The sequence below is a fragment of the Heptranchias perlo genome, chromosome 26, assembly GCF_035084215.1.
Source record: "Heptranchias perlo isolate sHepPer1 chromosome 26, sHepPer1.hap1, whole genome shotgun sequence".
Classification (NCBI taxonomy): Eukaryota; Metazoa; Chordata; class Chondrichthyes; order Hexanchiformes; family Hexanchidae; genus Heptranchias; species Heptranchias perlo.
In genome coordinates this window covers 28327805-28348603 of record NC_090350.1, presented here as the reverse complement: position 1 = coordinate 28348603, position 20799 = coordinate 28327805, and the positions used below count along the sequence as shown (strand labels likewise).

The window sequence follows — 20799 nt, the reverse complement described above, 5'->3', positions numbered from 1 at the left end:
CAATACTAACCTTTAATCAATGAATGCAAATAATAAATTGGTAAATATTTTGTGACATGAAGAAGTTATCCATTCCTTTTATTGAATTCTTTTTTCTAGCCCCATTCAGATCTCTTTACATGACAACTATTCTGCCAGCCAGGATAGTGGGCATGTGAACGTGCTCCCGGGGCTCATTCAAGGTCACCTGAGCTGCCTGCTAAGGTTTATGAGAGCAGTCTGAGGTATCTTGTCTTCGCTTTCTCCAGTCCACAAAAAAGTGCTTGGCACTTCTCTCTATCAAGCTGGAGATTGGGAATTTACCACGCAAGAATTTCACCAAATTATACCGTTCCATGCCACATCATGTTGGTATATCAATGCATTGTGCCATTCCAGGAGGAAAAGAAACCCCCGGTGCTGTTATCATACATGAAACCTTTGGAACTACAGTACACATGACCCAGTTTACTCGACTATAGTGCATATTTACAAATTTCTTCTTTGGATGCACATGCAAACTCTATAAAGGCCGCAGCAATGTTGTTCACGAAAATCAATAGTGTAAATGTTTCCAGTAATATGAAATTAGAAATAGTCTATGGTTGTGCAATTTTAATATTACTTATTACAAATCTACACAAAACATTTGCAAGAGTTATATGAAACAGAAGCCGCAGAATGCTCAAAAGCTGAAATGGTTGTGCAGCATTCAAAAAGGTTAATCCTTGCAGGTCAGTTATATCACCAGTTCTGCAATGATGCAAAGTGGTTTCAGATCTGTATTAATGAAAAACCAGTAGCATAACGTGGACATCAGGTCAGCAAGCTAACAATGAACCACAGTACAGCAAGAGATGAAAGACCACCTCCACAGTCGCGCATCTTTTAAGCTTCACAATGGATGCAGTATGACTGCAGTTCACTGCAAAGTCAAGTTTAAGACATTCCTAGGCAATACACTGGAATTGAAATTCAACTGCTGGCAGCAATTTCACAGGCTAGAATCACCTTTTTTTAAAAATTTGTTCATGGGATGTGGGCATCGCTGGCAAGGCCAGCATTTATTGCCCATCCCTAATTGCCCTTGAGAAGGTGGTGCTGAGCCGCCTTCTTGAACGACTGCAGTGCGTGTGGTGAAGGTTCTCCCACAGTGCTATTAGGAAGGGAGTTCCAGGATTTTGACCCAGCGACGATGAAGGAACAGAGATATATTTCCAAGTCAGGATGGTGTGAGACTTGGAGGGGAACGTGCAGGTGGTGTTGTTCCCATGTGCCTGCTGCCCTTGTCCTTCTAGGTGGCAGAGGTCACGGGTTTGGGAGGTGCTGTCGAAGAAGCCTTGGCGAGTTGCTGCAGTGCATCCTGTGGATGGTACACACTGCAGCCACTGTGCACCGGTGGTGAAGGGAGTGCCAATCAAGTGGGCTGCTCTGTCCTGGATGGTGTCGAGCTTCTAGAGTGTTGTTGGAGCTGCACTCATCCAGGCAAGTGGAGAATATTCCATCACACTCCTGACTTGTGCCTTGTAGATGGTGGAAAGGCTTTGGGGAGTCAGGAGGTGAGTCGCAGAATACCCAGCCTCTGACCTGCTCTTGTAGCCACAGTATTTATTTGGCTGGTCCAATTAAGTTTCTGGTCAATGGTGACCCCCAGGATGTTGATGGTGGGGGATTCGGCGATGGTAATGCCGTTGAATGTCAAGGGGAGGTGGTTAGACTCTCTCTTGTTGGAGATGGTCATTGCCTGGCACTTGTCTGGCACGAATGTTACTTGCCACTTATCAGCCCAAGCCTAGATGTTGTCCAGGTCTTGCTGTATGCGGGCACGGACTGCTTCATTATCTGAGGTGTTGCAAATGGAACTGAACACTATGCAAGCATCAGCGAACATCCCCATTTCTGACCTTATGATGGAGGGAAGGTCATTGATGAAGCAGCTGAAGATGGTTGGGCCTAGGACACTGCCCTGAGGAACTCCTAGGAAAACCTAGTGGGTCTTAAAGTGTATATTATATTGTAAGTACCATATCATAAAATAAAACTGAACATGAAAATGTTGAGTAGCAAGGTTAATAGGCTAATAATTAAAACCTTTGTAATAGGAGTCATGGCTAATCCCCATGTTATGGCTGTTCAATTGAAATGAATATGGTGAGATCAAACCAGTTTCGCCTTGAAATGACCCCACAACACAAAACTGGCTTATCGCTTGATGCAATCTAATAGTCTCATTTAGAGAATCAGCAAGAATAAGCATCATGGTTGACATAGTACGCACCATTTTTGTGTAAAGCGCACGTACTGAAGGACTGTCAACCAACAGGCCCGAGATTTCCCCTTTCTGATCTTCAAGATTAAAATCAGTAACCCACTCATCAAAAAGCTCCAGAGGACCTGTGGAGAAACAAAAACAGAGTCCATTACAAAAATAATTGTCTGCATCAGATTGCATTAGGACTGGGAATTATAAACTCCAACAATGAAAGACGTCATCTATTATAATAGCATAACTCTTCCATTTCTTACACTGCTTATTCTTCCAGCTTCTCCAAATAGGTCCAAATTAATCCAATTACATCATGATAGGACAGTTTTGGGCAAAGTAGTTCGTAGGTTAGCATGCTATCCCTGGATTTGAATGTTGCCCAGAGAGATGGGATGAAAGCAGTTTGTCCTCTCAACTGACTAAGAAGTAAGTTCCCAATTCCCAGTAAAGACAAATCCACAACACAAAACTGGCAATTTCACTGAGACAATAAGGTGTGGGAAATGGAAATTCACCCTGGTGTTGTTCTCTGATTGATGTAGAGGGAGATTTATTTTACATCTGTCCTGCATTATAAGTTATCTGATTTGATGCTGATATTGGATGGCAAAAACATAATGAAGTGTTCCATTTTTCACTACAGACATCCTTCATGCTGATGAGTACAAAAAACAGATTCACCAACAAAATATTAAAAAAACGCAATAAGTCATTCCAATGTTCTCTAACTTCAATGGAACCCATTGCTGGCGAGGACAGCATTTATTGCCCATCCCTAATTGCCCTTGAGAAGGTGGTGGTGAGCCGCCTTCTTGAACCACTGCAGTTCGTGTGGTGAAGGTTCTCCCACAGTGCTGTTAGGTAGGGAATTCCAGGATTTTGACCCAGCGATATATTTCCAAGTCGGGCTGGAGTGTGACTTGGAGGGGAACGTGCAGGTGGTGTTGTTCCCATGTGCCTGCTGCCCTTGTCCTTGTCCTTCTAGGTAGTAGAGGTCACTGGTTTGGGAGGTGCTGTCAAAGAAGCCTTGGCAAGTTGCTGCAGTGCATCCTGTGGATGGTACACACTGCAGCCACAGTGCGCCGGTGAAGGGAGTGAATGTTTAGGGTGGTGGATGGGGTGCCAATCAAGCAGGCTGCTTTGTCCTGGATGGTGTTGAGCTACTTGAGTGTTGTTGGAGCTGCACTCATCCAGGCAAGTGGAGAGTATTCCATCACACTCCTGACTTGTGCCTTGTAGATGGTGGAAAGGTTTCGGGGAGTCAGGAGGTGAGTCACTCGCCGCAGAATACCCAGCCTCTGACCTGCTCTTGTAGCCACAGTATTTATGTGGCTGGTCCAGTTAAGTTTCTGGTCAATGGTGACCCTCAGGACGTTGATGGTGGGGGATTCGGCAATGGTAATGCTGTTGAATGTCAAGGGGAGGTGGTTAGACTGAACATGCAAGTGGGCTGGAAATTAACCATGCAGAGCACTTATCCAACCCTTTGAAGGGCGTTGGCCTACAGGGTTATCTAGAGCCCAGGCCTCAGTGACAGCTGGTGCTGGATTGAGGAAAGAATGTTGGCCCCATGACACCGGGGAGAATTCCCACCTTGTTCCCCTCCGGACCCCTGCTTTTCTTCCACCCACCTGAGGGGTCACAGGTTCTCTGCCCTGTTCTTATTGATGTGACTGGGTCCCATTCAGCTTCTGGCCAGCGGTGACCCCAAGATGTTGGCGGTGGGGGTGTCGGCAATTGAATCTTAGAGGGAGGGGTGAACGTCAGGGGTCTGACCGGTACAACAGCCTAATAGGACAAAGGTTATGACAGGATCTCTGACATTGGCCCGTTGGGCACATAGGCTTCCCACAGCACACAGGAGTGACCAGAGAAATGCAACCTCCCACTGAGGTGTGAGGCTTCTTAATTAATTATTGGATAAATATTTGAAGAGAAAATAATTGCAGGGCAACGGGGAAAGGGACTAACTGGATTGCTCTTACAAAGAGCCAGCACAGGCTCAATGGGCCGAATGGCCTCCTTCTGTGCAGTAAAGATTCGATGATTCACAGAAGTGCATCTCATCAGCATTGCAATACTGAGATTTGCAATGGTCTTCCAGTTGTGTGGAAAATAAGCACATTGAATTATTACAGTGTCTATTCTAGGTATAATTTTAAAACATTCTAGAACACAATACATCATTGAATAGTAACTACTGGTTTTTATTTTCATATAGGAATTATTTCCATAACTTAGGACAATAATGTATAGCCAGACAGATAGAGCACAAAACCCAGAAGGTGCAAGGGACTGGAACAACCACACCTGGGAATACTACATACAGTTTTAGTCACTGTATTACAGCAAAGATATCCAGCTTTGCAGGCAGTGCAAAAAAGTACAACCAAACTGATACCTTACTATGAGAAGAGGTTAATAACCTGTAGTTGTTATTTTGAAGAGAAGGCTTAGGGGAAACATTATTTCACTATTTAAAATTCTTAAGGGAATAGATAAATTGTTCCCTGATCATATTCTTATAATTGCTACAAACTCTAGAACCGGGGATACAAACTCAATCTTAAAAGCGGGAGCTTTTCAGACAATTTAGATTTAATTACTTTACAAAGAGCATGGTGAAATGTTGAACAGACTACTTTTGGAAGCAGATGGTGTGGAAAAATTTGAGACCCCTGCATAGATATTGAGGAAGTGGGCGATTGAGAGGCATCAACTTTTGGGACTGGCCAGATGGACTGCATAGTCTTTTCCGGTCCTATAATTTCCCACATATCTCACTCAGTCCTCTCAATTTGCAGTCTCTTTAAAACCTACTATCTACTAGAATAAATTCAACAGACTCAAATCCAGAGGGCCCAAAACTCATTACTATATAGCTTGTACCTGAAGAACATTTGTCAAAAAGATTTAGGTTCCATTACGTTTCTTACCATCTGGCTCATTGCAGTACGTTGCCGGATCAGCCTGTAGACTGTAAAGACGAGCCTGAAAACCAATACACTTGGTTATTTAGTCAAAGAATTGACATCAATCAGTAGCACAGTGGTTCGAAGGACTTATTCAACAACAAGTCATTGTCAATGTAGGTTTCAAATCATAAACTGGTTTTCCATCATATGACAGATGCAAAAAGATGATATATGTATATGCAACAGAAAAAGAAATGCCAGATTGTTTTCTCTCTCATTATTTTTTGAATGAGTTTAAATATTTAAATCGGGTTTCCAAATTGTGTGAAATTCTGGCATTTAATTCCTCAATTTGACTCCTAATAATCTGCTAAAATATGACGTTTTCAAGTTGGATAAAGCTCATTCCAGTCAGGCAGACAATGGGAGTGCTGAAACTGCTGTTGTACAGACCTATTCTGGATCTGGTAGCAATCCAACTTCCTAAATGGCCAGTGTTCATTAATGCATTTTGATTCACCCCCCCACCAAAGTAACACTCAAGAGTACTCTAATCTAAAAGTGCTAAACTAAGTAGCTTCTTAAAGACCAGAAGCTGCAAATTGCTCCAAATACCTTAGTACTGTCGTAGATTTCTGTAGTACCAGATGGTGTTGCAACCAGTGTTATAACATCACAATCAATAGTTTTGTCTGGAGGAGGAGCAAACGTGTCAGAGAGGACTCCCAGAATGTTTGATAATCCCTTTTTGACTTGCTGCCCTGCCCCTGTAGAAGTTTCTGCCTACAAACAAAATATCAAAGAAATGCACTTAGGTTTTAACATTTCATACAATTAATATACTAAAACAATTTGTGCACTATCGTTATACATGGCAACCCCTGCAACAGTATACTTAATTTTTTTTTTATTTGTTTGTTTTCATTTTGGAGGTCAGGCCTTTAAGTGACAATTACAAAATTACCTGAGCTTTATTCTCAGATTACGTTGAGGTGATTGCTGCCTTGTAATCAATTCTGTGTGTAATTTATATAACTCATAGCATTACAGTGTGAATACAATGCCAATGGGAGTTCAAAGAGATGCTGAAGTCACACTGATTGAATGCTACTGGGAATTTGCTGGAAAAATACAGCCGTGTTATTCAAAGCAATTTGATAAAGGAATTATATTCTGACCAGTACTGCATAAAGAATTAAGGGACAGTTTTCAACTTTCCATTGGTCATGATGATCCTTTCACTGCACCACAATGTTTATACTACAATTCTATTACCTTCTTGCTGTTCAAATACTATTTGAACTGAAACCCTACATACAGATGCCACCAAAAGAATGTTATGAATACCTTGGATGACACTAAGCACTGTAACTGTTTTGAGTACAGGGTTGTAACAAAGTTACGAAAACTGCATAACCATGGATATAAAAGATTAAAGTTAAATAATCTTAAAACAGACATTCTTGCAAATTATACAGGAAGGAAATCGCTGCAGGTGGCTGGAATATTGGCCATTGAACAAGGAATCATAGGTTGAAATCCCAATCTCAATTAACCTTGACTGTGCCTAGGAATACGTTTCCCTTTCTTGGTGGCAACCTCTGAAGAAGCATCACTTGTCACAATGAGGAGTGCCCCCTGGTGGTGAATAGGAAGCCACATCAACAGCATCTGTGGAGATGCTTCAGGCTGATCCATCCCAAACAAAAGCACGGTAGATGCAAGGGTTAATACAGGAAGCAAAAAAAAAAAACAAACAAGTTTACCCACTTCCCCCCTCCACGTCTGTAAATTCTCTTCACACTGTAGCAATCTTCAGCTACGAAGCACTACTGGAACAAAGGAAGGCTGGTTACACTCTTATACATCTGGTATGCTACTATCTTCAGGTGAAATGAACCAGACTATGCAGTGAGTTATGCACTGAAATGCTCAATTAGCAATAACTTGTATTCACACAGTGCACAGTCACATCCTCATGACAGCCCAAAGTGCTTCTCAATCAACAAATTATATCTAAAATACGTATGTAGGCAGCTATTCTAGAAAATGCCATGCATCAGCAATACTGGACCAAGCTATTGCAATTTCTCATCAGGAACTCTATTTGATGGGAATAATAGATATTATCCACTAGAATGCTATGTCTGCATCAGTATTATGCTTACATCAAATGTTTTTAAACTGAAGTCAACTGTATAATGAAGTAATACAGTTATGTACTCACACTCAGCTTTTCTTTCACTGCATTAGCGGTGGCAGCAATTGTACATGCTGTATCATGTTGTACCACATGTGAAAACTCTGCAAGATCCCGTTTCATAAACTCCAATGCTTCAGTAGACTGTTGGGGGGAAGGTGACATGAACAGTATTATATTCTATAAAGCTTTTTTAAAAAAAAATTTCCTCTCCTTTAGTTTCTTTCATTCCACTTTTAAATTCCTCCATGAATATCATTTACCATTCTCAGACAAGCAGTTATGTTGCACATTTTATCTGGGAATGATACTCTGAACATTAGAAGACGTAGAAAAGCAATACAGGTTGATTTGTCTTCCAATTTTCTTTCCTTGCTGTACAGAAGCAAGCTGCTCCACTCGATCCCTCTCTAAACAGTACAAGATGAGAATCATTCTCTGGGAAGTTTTGGCATGATTCCATGGCTAGCACTTTATGACACAACATGTAGTATAATAACACACCATCCAACTAAGTCATCAGTTTCAGATCATGGCTTGAGATAGATGGTATACAATCTTCTAAAGTAGGAGCAGTGCATCTCAATTTGGCAGCTATTAGTAGAATTCCTAATCTTGCAATGTTATCTACTACCGTGCGAAAATCATTTTAAAGGATCAGCGAGTTGAGTGAACAGTGGTAGCACACAGCTAATCGGAGGGCTTTCTTTAATACTCAGCATGGAATCCAATGACAGGTTTGATAAGACTCACTTCCAAATCATCAGGATCACTGGGTAGGGGTACACTCAATTACAAAAGAAAGATAAATACTTACAAGGACCCTCTGGTGAGGTTGGGGAGGGGAAGGCAACTTGAAATACAATCAAAGTTTTTAAATGCATTAGCATACTGCCTTTTACCTCTAGGACCCAAGTTTGAATCCAACTGGGAAGAAAATCTCATCTATCCAATGACTAAGAGACCATGTGAAATCAGCTTAGGGCAATCTTAATCCAAGTCCTTGGGAGCATAGCATCAACCTGCACTTTATCACCACCAACTAACACAAAACTGGTATTTTTATTTGCAGGACCCATTACAATCAATGAGTGGAAAACTCAAATGTTATACTGGTTTAATGAGGGGGGGACAGTGGGGACAATCTTTCCATCATCATTACTCTCCACCCAGGTTACAAAAATTAATATCCCTGTTGTCTAAAACAAATCATTTTACTTATCATAAAATTATTTGCTGCACAATCTGTGGTGATCCATGTGTGGTAGAAGAGAGAGTCCCAACACCCCCCCGCCGCCCAAGTCCAGAAATAGTTTTAGCTACAGTTTAGACACAAAAGGGGCAAAGCTAGAAAGCAAAAATGCCTTTAAAACCAACTAAATAGGTGCTGCAATTAGCCTCACCAACAAAGTGGAGGATTGGCTGGAGTAGAAAATCGTGAGGGGCCTTGTGCAAAACGAAAAGCAGTTAAAAAAGCATATGCTGGTCCTGAGCTTTATTAATAGAGGCATAGAGTTCAAAGCAAGGAAGTCATGATGAACCTTTATAAATCAATGGTTCGGCCACAACTGGAGTATTGTGTCCAGTTCTGGACATCGCATTTTAGAAAGGATGTGAAGGCCTTAGAGAGGGTGCAGAGGAAATTTACTAGAATGATTCCAGGGATGAAGGACTTAAATTACGTGGATAGACTGGAGAGGCTGGGGTTGTTCTCCTTGGAATAGAGACGGTTGAGAGGAGATTTGATAGAGGTGTTCAAAATCATGAAGGGTCTAGACAGAGGAGAAAGAGATAAACTGTTCCCATTGGCGGAAGGGTCAAGAACCAGAGGGCATTAATTTAAGGTGATTAGCAAAAGAACCAAAGGTGAAATGAGGAAACTTTTTTTTTTAAACACAGCGAGTGGTTAGGATCTGGAATGCACTGCCCGAGGGAGTGGTGGAGGTAGATTCAGTCATGGCCTTCAAAAGGGAACTGGATAAGTACTTGAAATGGAAAAATGTGCAGGGATACGGGTATAGGGCGAGGCATTGGGACTAGCTGGATTGCTAATGCATAGAGCTGGCATGGACTCGATGGGCCGAATGGCCTCCTTCCGTGCTGTAACCTTTTATGATCCTATTCCTCCTGATCAGTATCCAGTAACCCCTGCTAGAAGTGCACCTCTGTGGACTTCAGGTGAGGACAGGGTCAGACTTGGCTTTGACAGCCTCGAGTTAAATAACTTACTGAATGTCACCATCTAGACATGTACGTGAACAGCCACTTCAATAAGACACCAGAGAACAACTGGTATGTAGAACCATACTCCAGCAAAAAAGTCAATGCCTTCAGAGAAGAGCAGTGGGTAGACAACTGCACAAAAAGAATAGCTTCATCTTCTCCACTTCTGCTCTTGACTTCATATCTTACCAGAGTGGTCATCACTTTCTTCCTCTAGCCACAATTCCAAAAGTAAGGCCACCGGCTGCAAATTTGTCCGTATGGAGTGACTCAATTAAAAAAAGATACTTACAACCCATGAACAGTCAGTGAAGATTTGAGGATTAGATTTCATAAACCACCTGGGTGCTGCCTCCAAAAATAAAATTCGCCTGCAAATTCATAGACCCAGCATACACAATATAATACAAAGGCAGGCTCTGTTCTTACCTTTTCTTTTACTGATTGGAAACCGTCCTGTATCCAGCTCCCCCACCAACTCCCACCAGATTCCCTGCAAGGAAAGAGGATATTCCTTCAATTTGAACTCTTAAATAAACTTTTAAACTAAAAAACACAAATTCACCTATCTATATTTCTGTAATATTTGTATCCCACTCATTTTCTTTTAAAAATATAATATTCAAGTGATGCATTGCTGACAGTCCAGGAACCAGCTGAATTGAAGAGAATTCATGGGATAGGTTTACTAATGAGTTGTGCCAGAGTACAAGTACAGGAGCTTGCAGCGAGGAACCCCATTTACTGAGTTCACAGTCTTAAGGCTGTCTGGGGAAAGTGGGGAACTGAAGTACTTCCACAGCAAAATGCTGATGTCAACAAAGGCACAAGTCACTCAGGCATTCTGTACATCTCAGAACCTGGTTACAGCAATGTAAGGAAGAAATTTAAAAACAAATTAACTATCCTTGTGTCATTCTTCATCATAATACCATACTACTATCGTCAGACATGTGCTGTTATGTTCTAAGTAAGATCAAGAAACAAGAGCAGGAGTAGGCCATAAGGCCCCTCATGCCTTCTCTGCCATTCAATAAGATCATGGCTGATCTTCAATCTCAACACTTCCCCGTCCGATCCCCATATCCCATGATTCCCCCTAGAGTCCAAACATCTATCAATCTCATCCTTGAACATATTCATGACTCAGCATCCACAGCCCTCTGGGGTAGAGAATTCTAAAGATTCACAACCCTCTAGGTGAAGCAATTCCTCCTCATCTCAATCTTAAATGGCCGACCCCTTATTCTGAAACCATGCCCCTCAGTTGTAGACTCTCCAGCCATGGGAAACAACCTCTCAGTATCTACCTATCAAGCCCCCTCAGAATCTTGGATGTTTCAACAAGATCACCTCTCATTCTTCTAAACTCCAGAGAGTATAGGCCCATTCTACTCAACCTCTCCTCATAGGACGAGAAGATTGTCCTAGGAATCAATCTAGTGAACCTTCGTTACACTGCCTCTGAGGCAAGTATATCCTTCCTTTGGTACACAGTATTCCAGGTGAGGTCTCACCAAAACCCTGTACAATAGTAAGACTTCCTTACTCTTGTACTCCAACCCCTTTGCAATAAAGGCCAACATGCCATTTGCCTTCCGAATTGCTTGCTGTACAGGCATGCTAACTTTTTGTGTCCCTTATACAAGGACACCCAGATCTCTGAACTACCAACATTTCTTAGTCTCTTCCCTTTTAAAAAAATATTCTGCATTTCTATTCTTCCTACCAAAGTGGATAATTTCACATTTCCCCACATTATACTCCATCTGCCACCTGCTCGTCCACTCACTTAACCGGTCGATATACCTTTGCGTCCACCTCACAGCTTACTTTCCCACCTGGCTTTGTATCGTCAGCAAACTTGGATAAATTACACTCGGTCCCTTCATCTAAGTCATTGATATACATTGTAAACAGCTGAGGCCCAAGCACTGATCCTTGCAGCACCCCACCAGTTACAACCTGCCAACCTGAAAATGAGCTGTTTATTCCTACTCTCTGTTTTCTGTCCGTTAACCAATCCTCTATCCATGCTAATATATTACCCCCAATCCCATGAGCCCTAATCTTGTGTAACACCTTATCGAATGCCTTTTGAAAATCCAAATATACTACATCCACTGGTTCCCCTTTATCTACCCTGCTAGTTACACCCTCAAAAAATTCGAATACATTTATCAAACACGATTTCCCTTTCATAAAACTGTGTTGACTCTGCCTAAACATGTTATAATTTTCTGAGTGCCCTGTTACTACGTCCTTAATAACAGATTCTAGCATTTTCCTTATTATTGATGCCAGGCTAACTGGCCTATGGTTCCGTTTTCTCTCTCCCTCCTTTCTTGAATAGCAGAGTTACATTTACTACCTTCCAATCCACAGGGACCGTTCTAGAATCTAGGGAATTCTGAAAGATCAAAACCAATGCATCCACTATCTCTGCAGCCACCTCTTTTAAAACCCTAGGATGTAGGCCATCATGTCCAGGGGATTTGTTGACTTTTAGTCCCATTAATTTCTCCAGTACTTTTTCCTTTACTAATCTTATTTACTTTAAGTTCCTCATTCACATTAGACCTTTGATTCCCCCACCATTTCCGGTATGTTTTTTGTGAAGACAGATACAAAATATTTGTCATTTCCCTATTCCCCATTATAATTTCTCCTGCCTTTAAGGGACCCACGTTTACTTTCACCAATGTCTTCCTTTTTACATACTTGTAGAAGCTCTTACAATCTGTGTTTATATTTCTTGCTAGTTTACTCCCTTATTCTATTTTCTTCCCCTTTATCAATTTCTTGTTCATCCTTTGTTGATTTCTAAAACCCTACCATTCATCAGGCTTACTACTCTTTTTGGCAACATTATAAGCCTCTTCTTTTAATTTAACACTATCCTTAACTTCTCTAGTTAGCTATGGTTGGATCACTTTTCCCGTGGAGTTTTTATTTTTTATTTTTTTATTCGTTCATGGGATGTGGGCGTCGCTGGCGAGGCCAGCATTTATTGCCCATCCCTAATTGCCCTCGAGAAGGTGGTGGTGAGCCGCCTTCTTGAACTGCTGCAGTCCGTGTGGTGACGGTTCTCCCACAGTGCTGTTAGGAAGGGAGTTCCAGGATTTTGACCCAGCGACAATGAAGGAACGGCGATATATTTCCAAGTCGGGATGGTGTGTGACTTGGAGGGGAACGTGCAGGTGGTGTTGTTCCCATGCGCCTGCTGCTCTTGTCCTTCTAGGTGGTAGAGGTCGCGGGTTTGGGAGGTGCTGTCGAAGAAGCCTTGGCGAGTTGCTGCAGTGCATCCTGTGGTGAAGGGAGTGAATGTTTAGGGTGGTGGATGGGGTGCCAATCAAGCGGGCTGCTTTATCTTGGATGGTGTCGAGCTTCTTGAGTGTTGTTGGAGCTGCACTCATCCAGGCAAGTGGAGAGTATTCCATCACACTCCTGACTTGTGCCTTGTAGATGGTGGAAAGGCTTTGGGGAGTCAGGAGGTGAGTCACTCGCCGCAGAATACCCAGCCTCTGACCTGCTCTCGTAGCCACAGTATTTATATGGCTGGTCCAGTTAAGTTTCTGGTCAATGGTGACCCCCAGGATGTTGATGGTGGGGGATTCGGCGATGGGGCGATGGTAATGCCGTTGAATGTCAAGGGGAGGTGGTTAGACTCTCTCTTGTTGGAGATGGTCATTGCCTGGCACTTATCTGGCGCGAATGTTACTTGCCACTTATGAGCCCAAGCCTGGATGTTGTCCAGGTCTTGCTGCATGCGGGCTCGGACTGCTTCATTATCTGAGGGGTCGCGAATGGAACTGAACACTGTGCAGTCATCAGCGAACATCCCCATTTCTGACCTTATGATGGAGGGAAGGTCATTGATGAAGCAGCTGAAGATGGTTGGGCCTAGGACACTGCCCTGAAGAACTCCTGCAGCAATGCCCTGGGGCTGAGATGATTGGCCTCCAACAACCACTACCATCTTCCTTTGTGCTAGGTATGACTCCAGCCACTGGAGAGTTTTCCCCGATTCCCATTGACTTCAATTTTACTAGGGCTCCTTGGTGCCACACTCGGTCAAATGCTGCCTTGATGTCAAGGGCAGTCACTCTCACCTCACCTCTGGAATTCAGCTCTTTTGTCCATGTTTGGACCAAGGCTGTAATGAGGTCTGGAGCCGAGTGGTCCTGGCGGAACCCAAACTGAGTATCAGTGAGCAGGTTATTGGTGAGTAAGTGCCGCTTGATAGCACTGTCGACGACACCTTCCATCACTTTGCTGATGATTGAGAGTAGACTGATGGGGCGGTAATTGGCCGGATTGGATTTGTCGTGCTTTTTGTGGACAGGACATACCTGGGCAATTTTCCACATTGTCGGGTGGATGCCAGTGTTGTAGCTGTACTGGAACAGCTTGGCTAGAGGCGCAGCCAGTTCTGGAGCACAAGTCATCAGCACTACAGCTGGGATGTTGTCGGGGCCCATAGCCTTTGCTGTATCCAGTGCACTCAGCCGTTTCTTGATATCACGTGGAGTGAATCGAATTGGCCGAAGACTGGCTTCCGTGATGGTGGGGATATCGGGAGGAGGCCGAGATGGATCATCCACTCGGCACTTCTGGCTGAAGATGGTTGCAAACACTTCAGCCTTGTCTTTTGCACTCACGTGCTGGACTCCGCCATCATTGAGAATGGGGATGTTTGCAGCACCTCCTCCTCCCGTTAGTTGTTTAATTGTCCACCACCATTCACGACTGGATGTGGCAGGACTGCAGAGCTTTGATCTGATCCGTTGGTTGTGGAATCGCTTAGCTCTGTCTATAGCATGTTGCTTCCGCTGTTTAGCATGCATGTAGTCCTGAGTTGTAGCTGCACCAGGTTGGCACCTCATTTTTAGGTACGCCTGGTGCTGCTCCTGGCATGCTCTTCTACACTCCTCATTGAACCAGGGTTGATCCCCTGGCTTGTTGGTAATGGTAGAGTGAGGAATATGCCGGGCCATGAGGTTACAGATTGTGCTGGAATACAATTCTGCTGCTGCTGATGGCCCACAGCGCCTCATGGATGCCCAGTTTTGAGCTGCTCGATCCATTCTGAATCTATCCCATTTAGCACGGTGGTAGTGCCACACAACACGTTGGATGGTGTCCTCAGTGCGAAGACGGGACCTCATCTCCACGAGGACTGTGCGGTGGTCACTCCTACCAATACTGTCATGGACAGATGCATTTGCGACAGGTAGATTGGTGAGGACGAGGTCAAGTAAGTTTTTCCCTCGTGTTGGTTCGCTCACCACCTGCCGCAGGCCCAGTCTCGCAGCTATGTCCTTCAGGACTCGGCCAGCTCGGTCAGTAGTGGTGCTACCGAGCCACTCTTGGTGATGGACATTGAAGTCCCCCACCCAGAGTACATTTTGTGCCCTTGCTACCCTCAGTGCTTCCTCCAAGTGGTGCTCAACATGGAGGAGGACTGATTCATCAGCTGAGGGAGGACGGTAAGTGGTAATCAGCAGAAGGTTTCCTTGCCCATGTTTGACCTGATGCTATGAGATTTCATGGGGTCCAGAGTCAATGTTGAGGACTCCCAGGGCCACTCCCTCCTGACTGTACATCACTGTACCACCACCTCTGGTGGGTCTGTCCTGCCGGTGGGACAGGACATACCCAGGGATGGTGATAGAAGAGTCTGGGACGTTGGCTGAAAGATATGATTCTGTAAGTATGGCTATGTCAAGCTATTGCTTGACAAGTCTGTGGGACAGCTCTCCCAATTTTGGCACAAGTCCCCAGATGTTAGTAAGGAGGACCTTGCAGGGTCGACTGGGCTTGGTGTTTTGCCATTGTCGTGTCCGGTGCCTAGTGGTCCGATGCCGGGTGGTCCGTCCGGTTTTATTCTTATTATGACTTTTCGTAGCGAGATTTTACAACTGAGTGGCTTGCTAGGCCATTTCAGAGGGCAATTAAGAATCAACCACATTGCTGTGGGTCTGGAGTCACATATAGGCCAGACCGGGTAAGGACGGCAGGTTTCCTTCCCTAAAGGACATTAGTGAACCAGATGGGTTTTTACGACAATCCGGTAGTTTCATGGCCATCATTACTGACACTAGTATTTTAATTCCAGATTTTTATTTAATTAATTGAATTTAATTAATTAATTGAATTTAAATTCGCCAGCTGCCGTGGCGGGAATTGAACTCATGACTCTGGATTTTAGTCCAGGCCTCTGGATTACTAGCCCAGTAAAATAACCACTATGCTACCGTACCGTACTTTCTCAAGGGAATGTATATTTGTTGAGAATTATGAAACATTCCTTCAAATGTTCACCATTGCCTATCTACCGTCATATCTTGTAATCTAATTTCCCAATCTACCTTAGCCAACTAGCCCCTCATTCCCACATAATTGGCTTTGTTTAAATTTAAGACTCTAGTTTTGGACTTAAGTACATCACTCTCAAAGTCAATATGAAATTCTATCATATTATGATCACTCTGCCCCAAAGGATCCTTAACAAAAGATTACTAATTAACCCTGTCATTACACTCTACTAAATCTAAAATAGCCTGTTCTCTGGTTGGATCCTCAACATATTGTTCTAGAAAACGGTCTTGAATGCATTCCATGAACTCGTCCTCCAAACCACTTTTGCCAATTTGGTTTGCCCAGTCTATATGTGTCCAAGAAATGATGTGCGATTAGGCTAAGAGGTTATAAAAGTCCACTGCAAAGTGGATTACCACACTTGGAAATGCGTCTATCCAATCAAATATGTACGTCACACACTGATAGGCCCAAGAGAAAGCTTTCTATGGGAGCCTTAAAAAAGGCCATGATAACTAGGGCATTTTTGTGTGATTTTCCCATTAATACACATCTAATACTCTTTATAGTACCATACTCATCAGTCCATTTTCTAAACATGCTTCCAAATCAAATGGCTGCCACACTCAGTACAAAAAGTTACATACAAGTATAAAAGGTTTTAGAAAATTAACAAACATAATTCAGAATTTTTTTTAAAATGAATTTATCCATTAGAGCAAAATATGCATATAATTTGAAAGAAATGATCCAATTCATTAAATTTACCAGTGGCAAAAAAGAACTACAATCACTGTTGCTTTAATTTTTTTTTAAAAAAGCTTTTACCAGGAAAGGATCATAAAAAGCCCAACTATAACTTCCTGGTATAAAGTTTAAACTTGCCTTTATTTATAACATTTTTTTTTACTTTTGCACCAAGCAGCTCTCTCGCATTTCGGCACCTGTGCCATCATTGTGGAGTTTTCCTGCACTCATGTTTGGAGTACTGAGCGGTGTCCAGAATGATACCAAACACTGTATGCCTGGTCCCCATTCCCTGACTTCAATACTAAGCCAAGTGCTCAATTAAAATAAAATATCTTTAATAAGTTAACCTCCCACTGCAGTGACAATGACTATTATTTAAGATAAGCAAAATTGTATTTTCATGCGGGGTGCCAGTAGATCCTTTTAGCTTTAGTTATAGTGAAGGAGCAGGCTCTCACTGAAGGTGAACTTGACACTTAAACAATACCATGTTACTCACAACACGATAGCGATCCCAAAACCAAGTTGGAAAGTCAATAATTCTGGTGCCAATCAGAATATAAAAGCAAACAATGGGGAAATAATGATGAGAAAATGTATTAAGTGAAAGCAGTGATTGATTGTGCTTAGGGCAGGGTCCCTAGAATTCAGCAGCATTTTAAGGCCAATTTCTATGGCAAGGCCAATCAACTGCTGTAACAAGAAAACAGAGATCCTACAGCAGATCCATTCAATATTTGTGACATCACTAAACAAAGTATTCAATACATACACACATACATACCACACACACACACACTTTATTTATATATATATATATATTTTAAAAAAAGGAAAGTGTAACAGCAGAAATTGTTTAAAAAGTGACATAACAACAGTAACCGACATTTATAACCAAATGTCAACTCAATTATTACTGTAGCCAAATATTCATAGTTTAAGAAAAGTGTTGCAACAATTTAAATTTAAAAACTGTCATGTTTTTCAACAGCTCTCTTGCTCAGCCTAAGTGTTCATTCTATTTCCATGAAAGGTCAGTATATTTTTGTCAAGCATTGCAGCAAAGGAACACTATTGTTTTAATGCTGTCCTCAGAGAGGGCCTCTCTCCTCTCAGCACATACTATTTTTGTAGACAGAAGCTCTGTACCGCCAGAATTTTTAATATGATTGATGCAAACCATAGCTAAAATCACAAGATGAGGCACACATGTGCTACATCTCCAAAAGAAGACCAAGGGAAGAGTTTCCACTGGATTGCCCTGATGTTATCATCAGCGCAATCCACCCGAACGAACAGAAAATAACACAGAAAATCAGGCGTAAGTTACGTCAAGCCTAAATAGAGTTTCTGCGATCTTTAACGCTGGTTCAAAAATCATTGCACCTGAAGCCAGCCTTGCCCACAAAACTGGCCATGCCCCCAGATCAAAATAACAAGGTTGGCAACCTTCCGCTGATTGCACCCGTTCGAGAAGGGTCTTCAAATTAAGCTTGTTTTCTTAGGCGCACAGGCACTAGTAGGCACGTTTTAAACGTTTTTACATATTAAATATTTAATTTACTAAGAAACTGACTAGTATACACCAATGAAACTAGTAAATGGTTCAGTAAAAGATTTTATAAGTCATTTTCAGTGACTTAAAATCAGATTACTCACAGGTGGAGGACTAGACACTTATCAAAAATGCTTATTTTTTGTGATAAACCCATTTTCAGTTGTATTGGTAAAATTGCACCAGATTACCACTCTTAAATACATCAAAGAAAAAAAAATGATTATGTTCTATTGCGCAGACTGACTGCGCTGCTTCATGGACGATTTTAAGTTTGTGATTATGCAAATGCACTTTAGCAGAAACTTCAAGTGCAATTTCAAGCGCAATTTGCGCCCATTTTGCCGATTGTGCCCAAAGTGGAAACTCTACTACCCCCCCCCCACCCCCCAAGTCTTTGAGGGTCTGTCCATCATGGTATAACGTCGTATTTTTTTAAACTGCAGAGGGAATACTGTCTTGGAAGGATCTTTTGACTCTGAAGTAGTTACATACAGAGACTGGCTACCCAATTCCCAATATTCTTCCCGAAATGACACTGTCCCAGTAATACACAACAGCGCTTATGGAGGCATTGCAGCTTTTCTTTTTAAAATTCGTTCATGGGATGTGGGCGTCGCTGGCGAGGCCAACATTTATTGCCCATCCCTAATCGCCCTGGAGAAGATGGTGGTGAGCCGCCTTCTTGAACCGCTGCAGTCCATGTGGTGAAAGTTCTCCCACAGTGCTGTTAGGAAGGGAGTTCCAGGATTTTGACCCAGCGACGATGAAGGAACGGCGATATATTTCCAAGTCGGGATGGTGTGTGACTTGGAGGGGAATGTGCAGGTGGTGTTGTTCCCATGTGCCTGCTGCCCTCGTCCTTCTAGGTGGTAGAGGTCATGGGTTTTGGAGGTGCTGTCGAAGAAGCCTTGGTGAGTTGCTGCAGTGCATCCTGTGGATGGTACACACTGCAGCCACTGTGCGCGGTGGTGAAGGGAGTGAATGTTTAGGGTGGTGGATGGGGTGCCAATCAAGCGGGCTGCTTTGTCCTGGATGGTGTCGAGCTTCTTGAGTGTTGTTGGAGCTGCACTCATACAGGCAAGTGGACAGTATTCCATCACACTCCTGACTTGTGCCTTGTAGATGGTGGAAAGGCTTTGGAGAATCAGGAGGTGAGTCACTCGCCGCAGAATACCCAGCCTCTGACCTGCTCTTGTAGCCACAGTATTTATATGGCTGGTCCAGTTAAGTTTCTGGTCAATGGTGACCCTCAGGATGTTGATGGTGGGGGATTCGGCGATGGTAATGCCGTTGAATGTCAAGGGGAGGTGGTTAGACTCTCTCTTGTTGGAGATGGTCATTGCCTGGCACTTGTCTGGCGCGAATGTTACTAACCACTTATCAGCACTTATCAGGGGGAAAACTCTCTAGTGGCTGGAGTTATACCTAGCACAAAGGAAGATGGTAGTGGTTGTTGGAGGCCAATCATTTCAGCCCCAGGACAATGCTGCAGGAGTTCCTCAGGTCAGTGTCCTAGGCCCAACCATCTTCAGCTGCTTCATCAATGACCTTCCCTCCATCATAAGGTCAGAAATGGGGATGTTCGCTGATGACTGCACAGTGTTCAGTTCCATTCGCAACCCCTCAAAAAAATGAAGCAGTCCAAGCCCGCATGCATCAAGACCTGGACAACATCCAGGCTTGGGCTGATAAGTGTCAAGTAACATTCACGCCAGACAAGTGCCAGGCAATGACCGTCTCTAACAAGAGAAAGTCTAACTACCTCCCCTTGACATTCAACGGCATTACCATCGCCGGATCCCCCACCATCAACATCCTGGGGGTCACCATTGAACAGAAACCTAACTGGACCAGCCACATAAATACCGTGGCTACAGGAGCAGGTCAGAGGCTGGGTATTCTGCGGCAAGTGACTCACCTTCTGACTCCCCAAAGCCTTTCCACCATCTACAAGGCACAAGTCAGGAGTGTGATGGAATACTCTCCACTTGCCTGGATGGGTGCAGCTCCAACAACACTCAAGAAGCTCAACACCATCCAGGACAAAGCAGCCCGCTTGATAGGTACCCCATCCACCACCCTAAACATTCACTCCCTTCACCACCGGAGCACAGTGGCTGCAGTGTGTACCATCCATAGAATTCACTGCAGCAACTTGCCAAGGCTTCTTCGACAGCACCTCTCAAACCAGTGACCTCTACCACCTAGAAGGACAAGAGCAGCAGGTACATGGGAACAACACCACCTGCACGTTCCCCCTCCAAGTCACACACCATCCCAACTTGGAAATATATCGCCGTTCCTTCATCGTCGCTGGGTCAAAATCCTGGAACTCCCTCCCTAACAGCACTGTGGGAGAACCTTCACCACACGGACTGCAGCGGTTCAAGGCGGCGGCTCACCACCACCTTCTCAAGGGCAATTAGGGATGGGCAATAAATGCTGGCCTCGCCAGCGACGCCACATCCCATGAACAAATAAAAAAAAAGCCCAAGCCCGGATGTTGTCCAGGTCTTGCTGCATGCGGGAACGGACTGCTTCATTATCTGAGGGGTTGCGAATGGAACTGAACGCTGAGCAATCGTCA

At 43.4% G+C, this 20799-nt stretch overlaps 1 protein-coding gene across 1 annotated transcript in view; it reads right to left on the bottom strand.

The window, feature by feature from the left end:
• The window catches only part of bsdc1 (BSD domain containing 1), a 50425-nt gene that overhangs the window by 16556 nt on the left and 13070 nt on the right, over window positions 1-20799 (bottom strand). Inside the window, exons 2-6 of the mRNA XM_068006648.1 lie at window positions 10013-10076; window positions 7388-7504; window positions 5776-5943; window positions 5182-5236; window positions 2258-2373 (exon numbers count right to left, since the gene is read on the bottom strand). Of these exons, the coding sequence (XP_067862749.1) occupies window positions 2258-2373; window positions 5182-5236; window positions 5776-5943; window positions 7388-7504; window positions 10013-10076 (520 nt within the window). The remainder of the gene's footprint in view (window positions 1-2257; window positions 2374-5181; window positions 5237-5775; window positions 5944-7387; window positions 7505-10012; window positions 10077-20799) is intronic.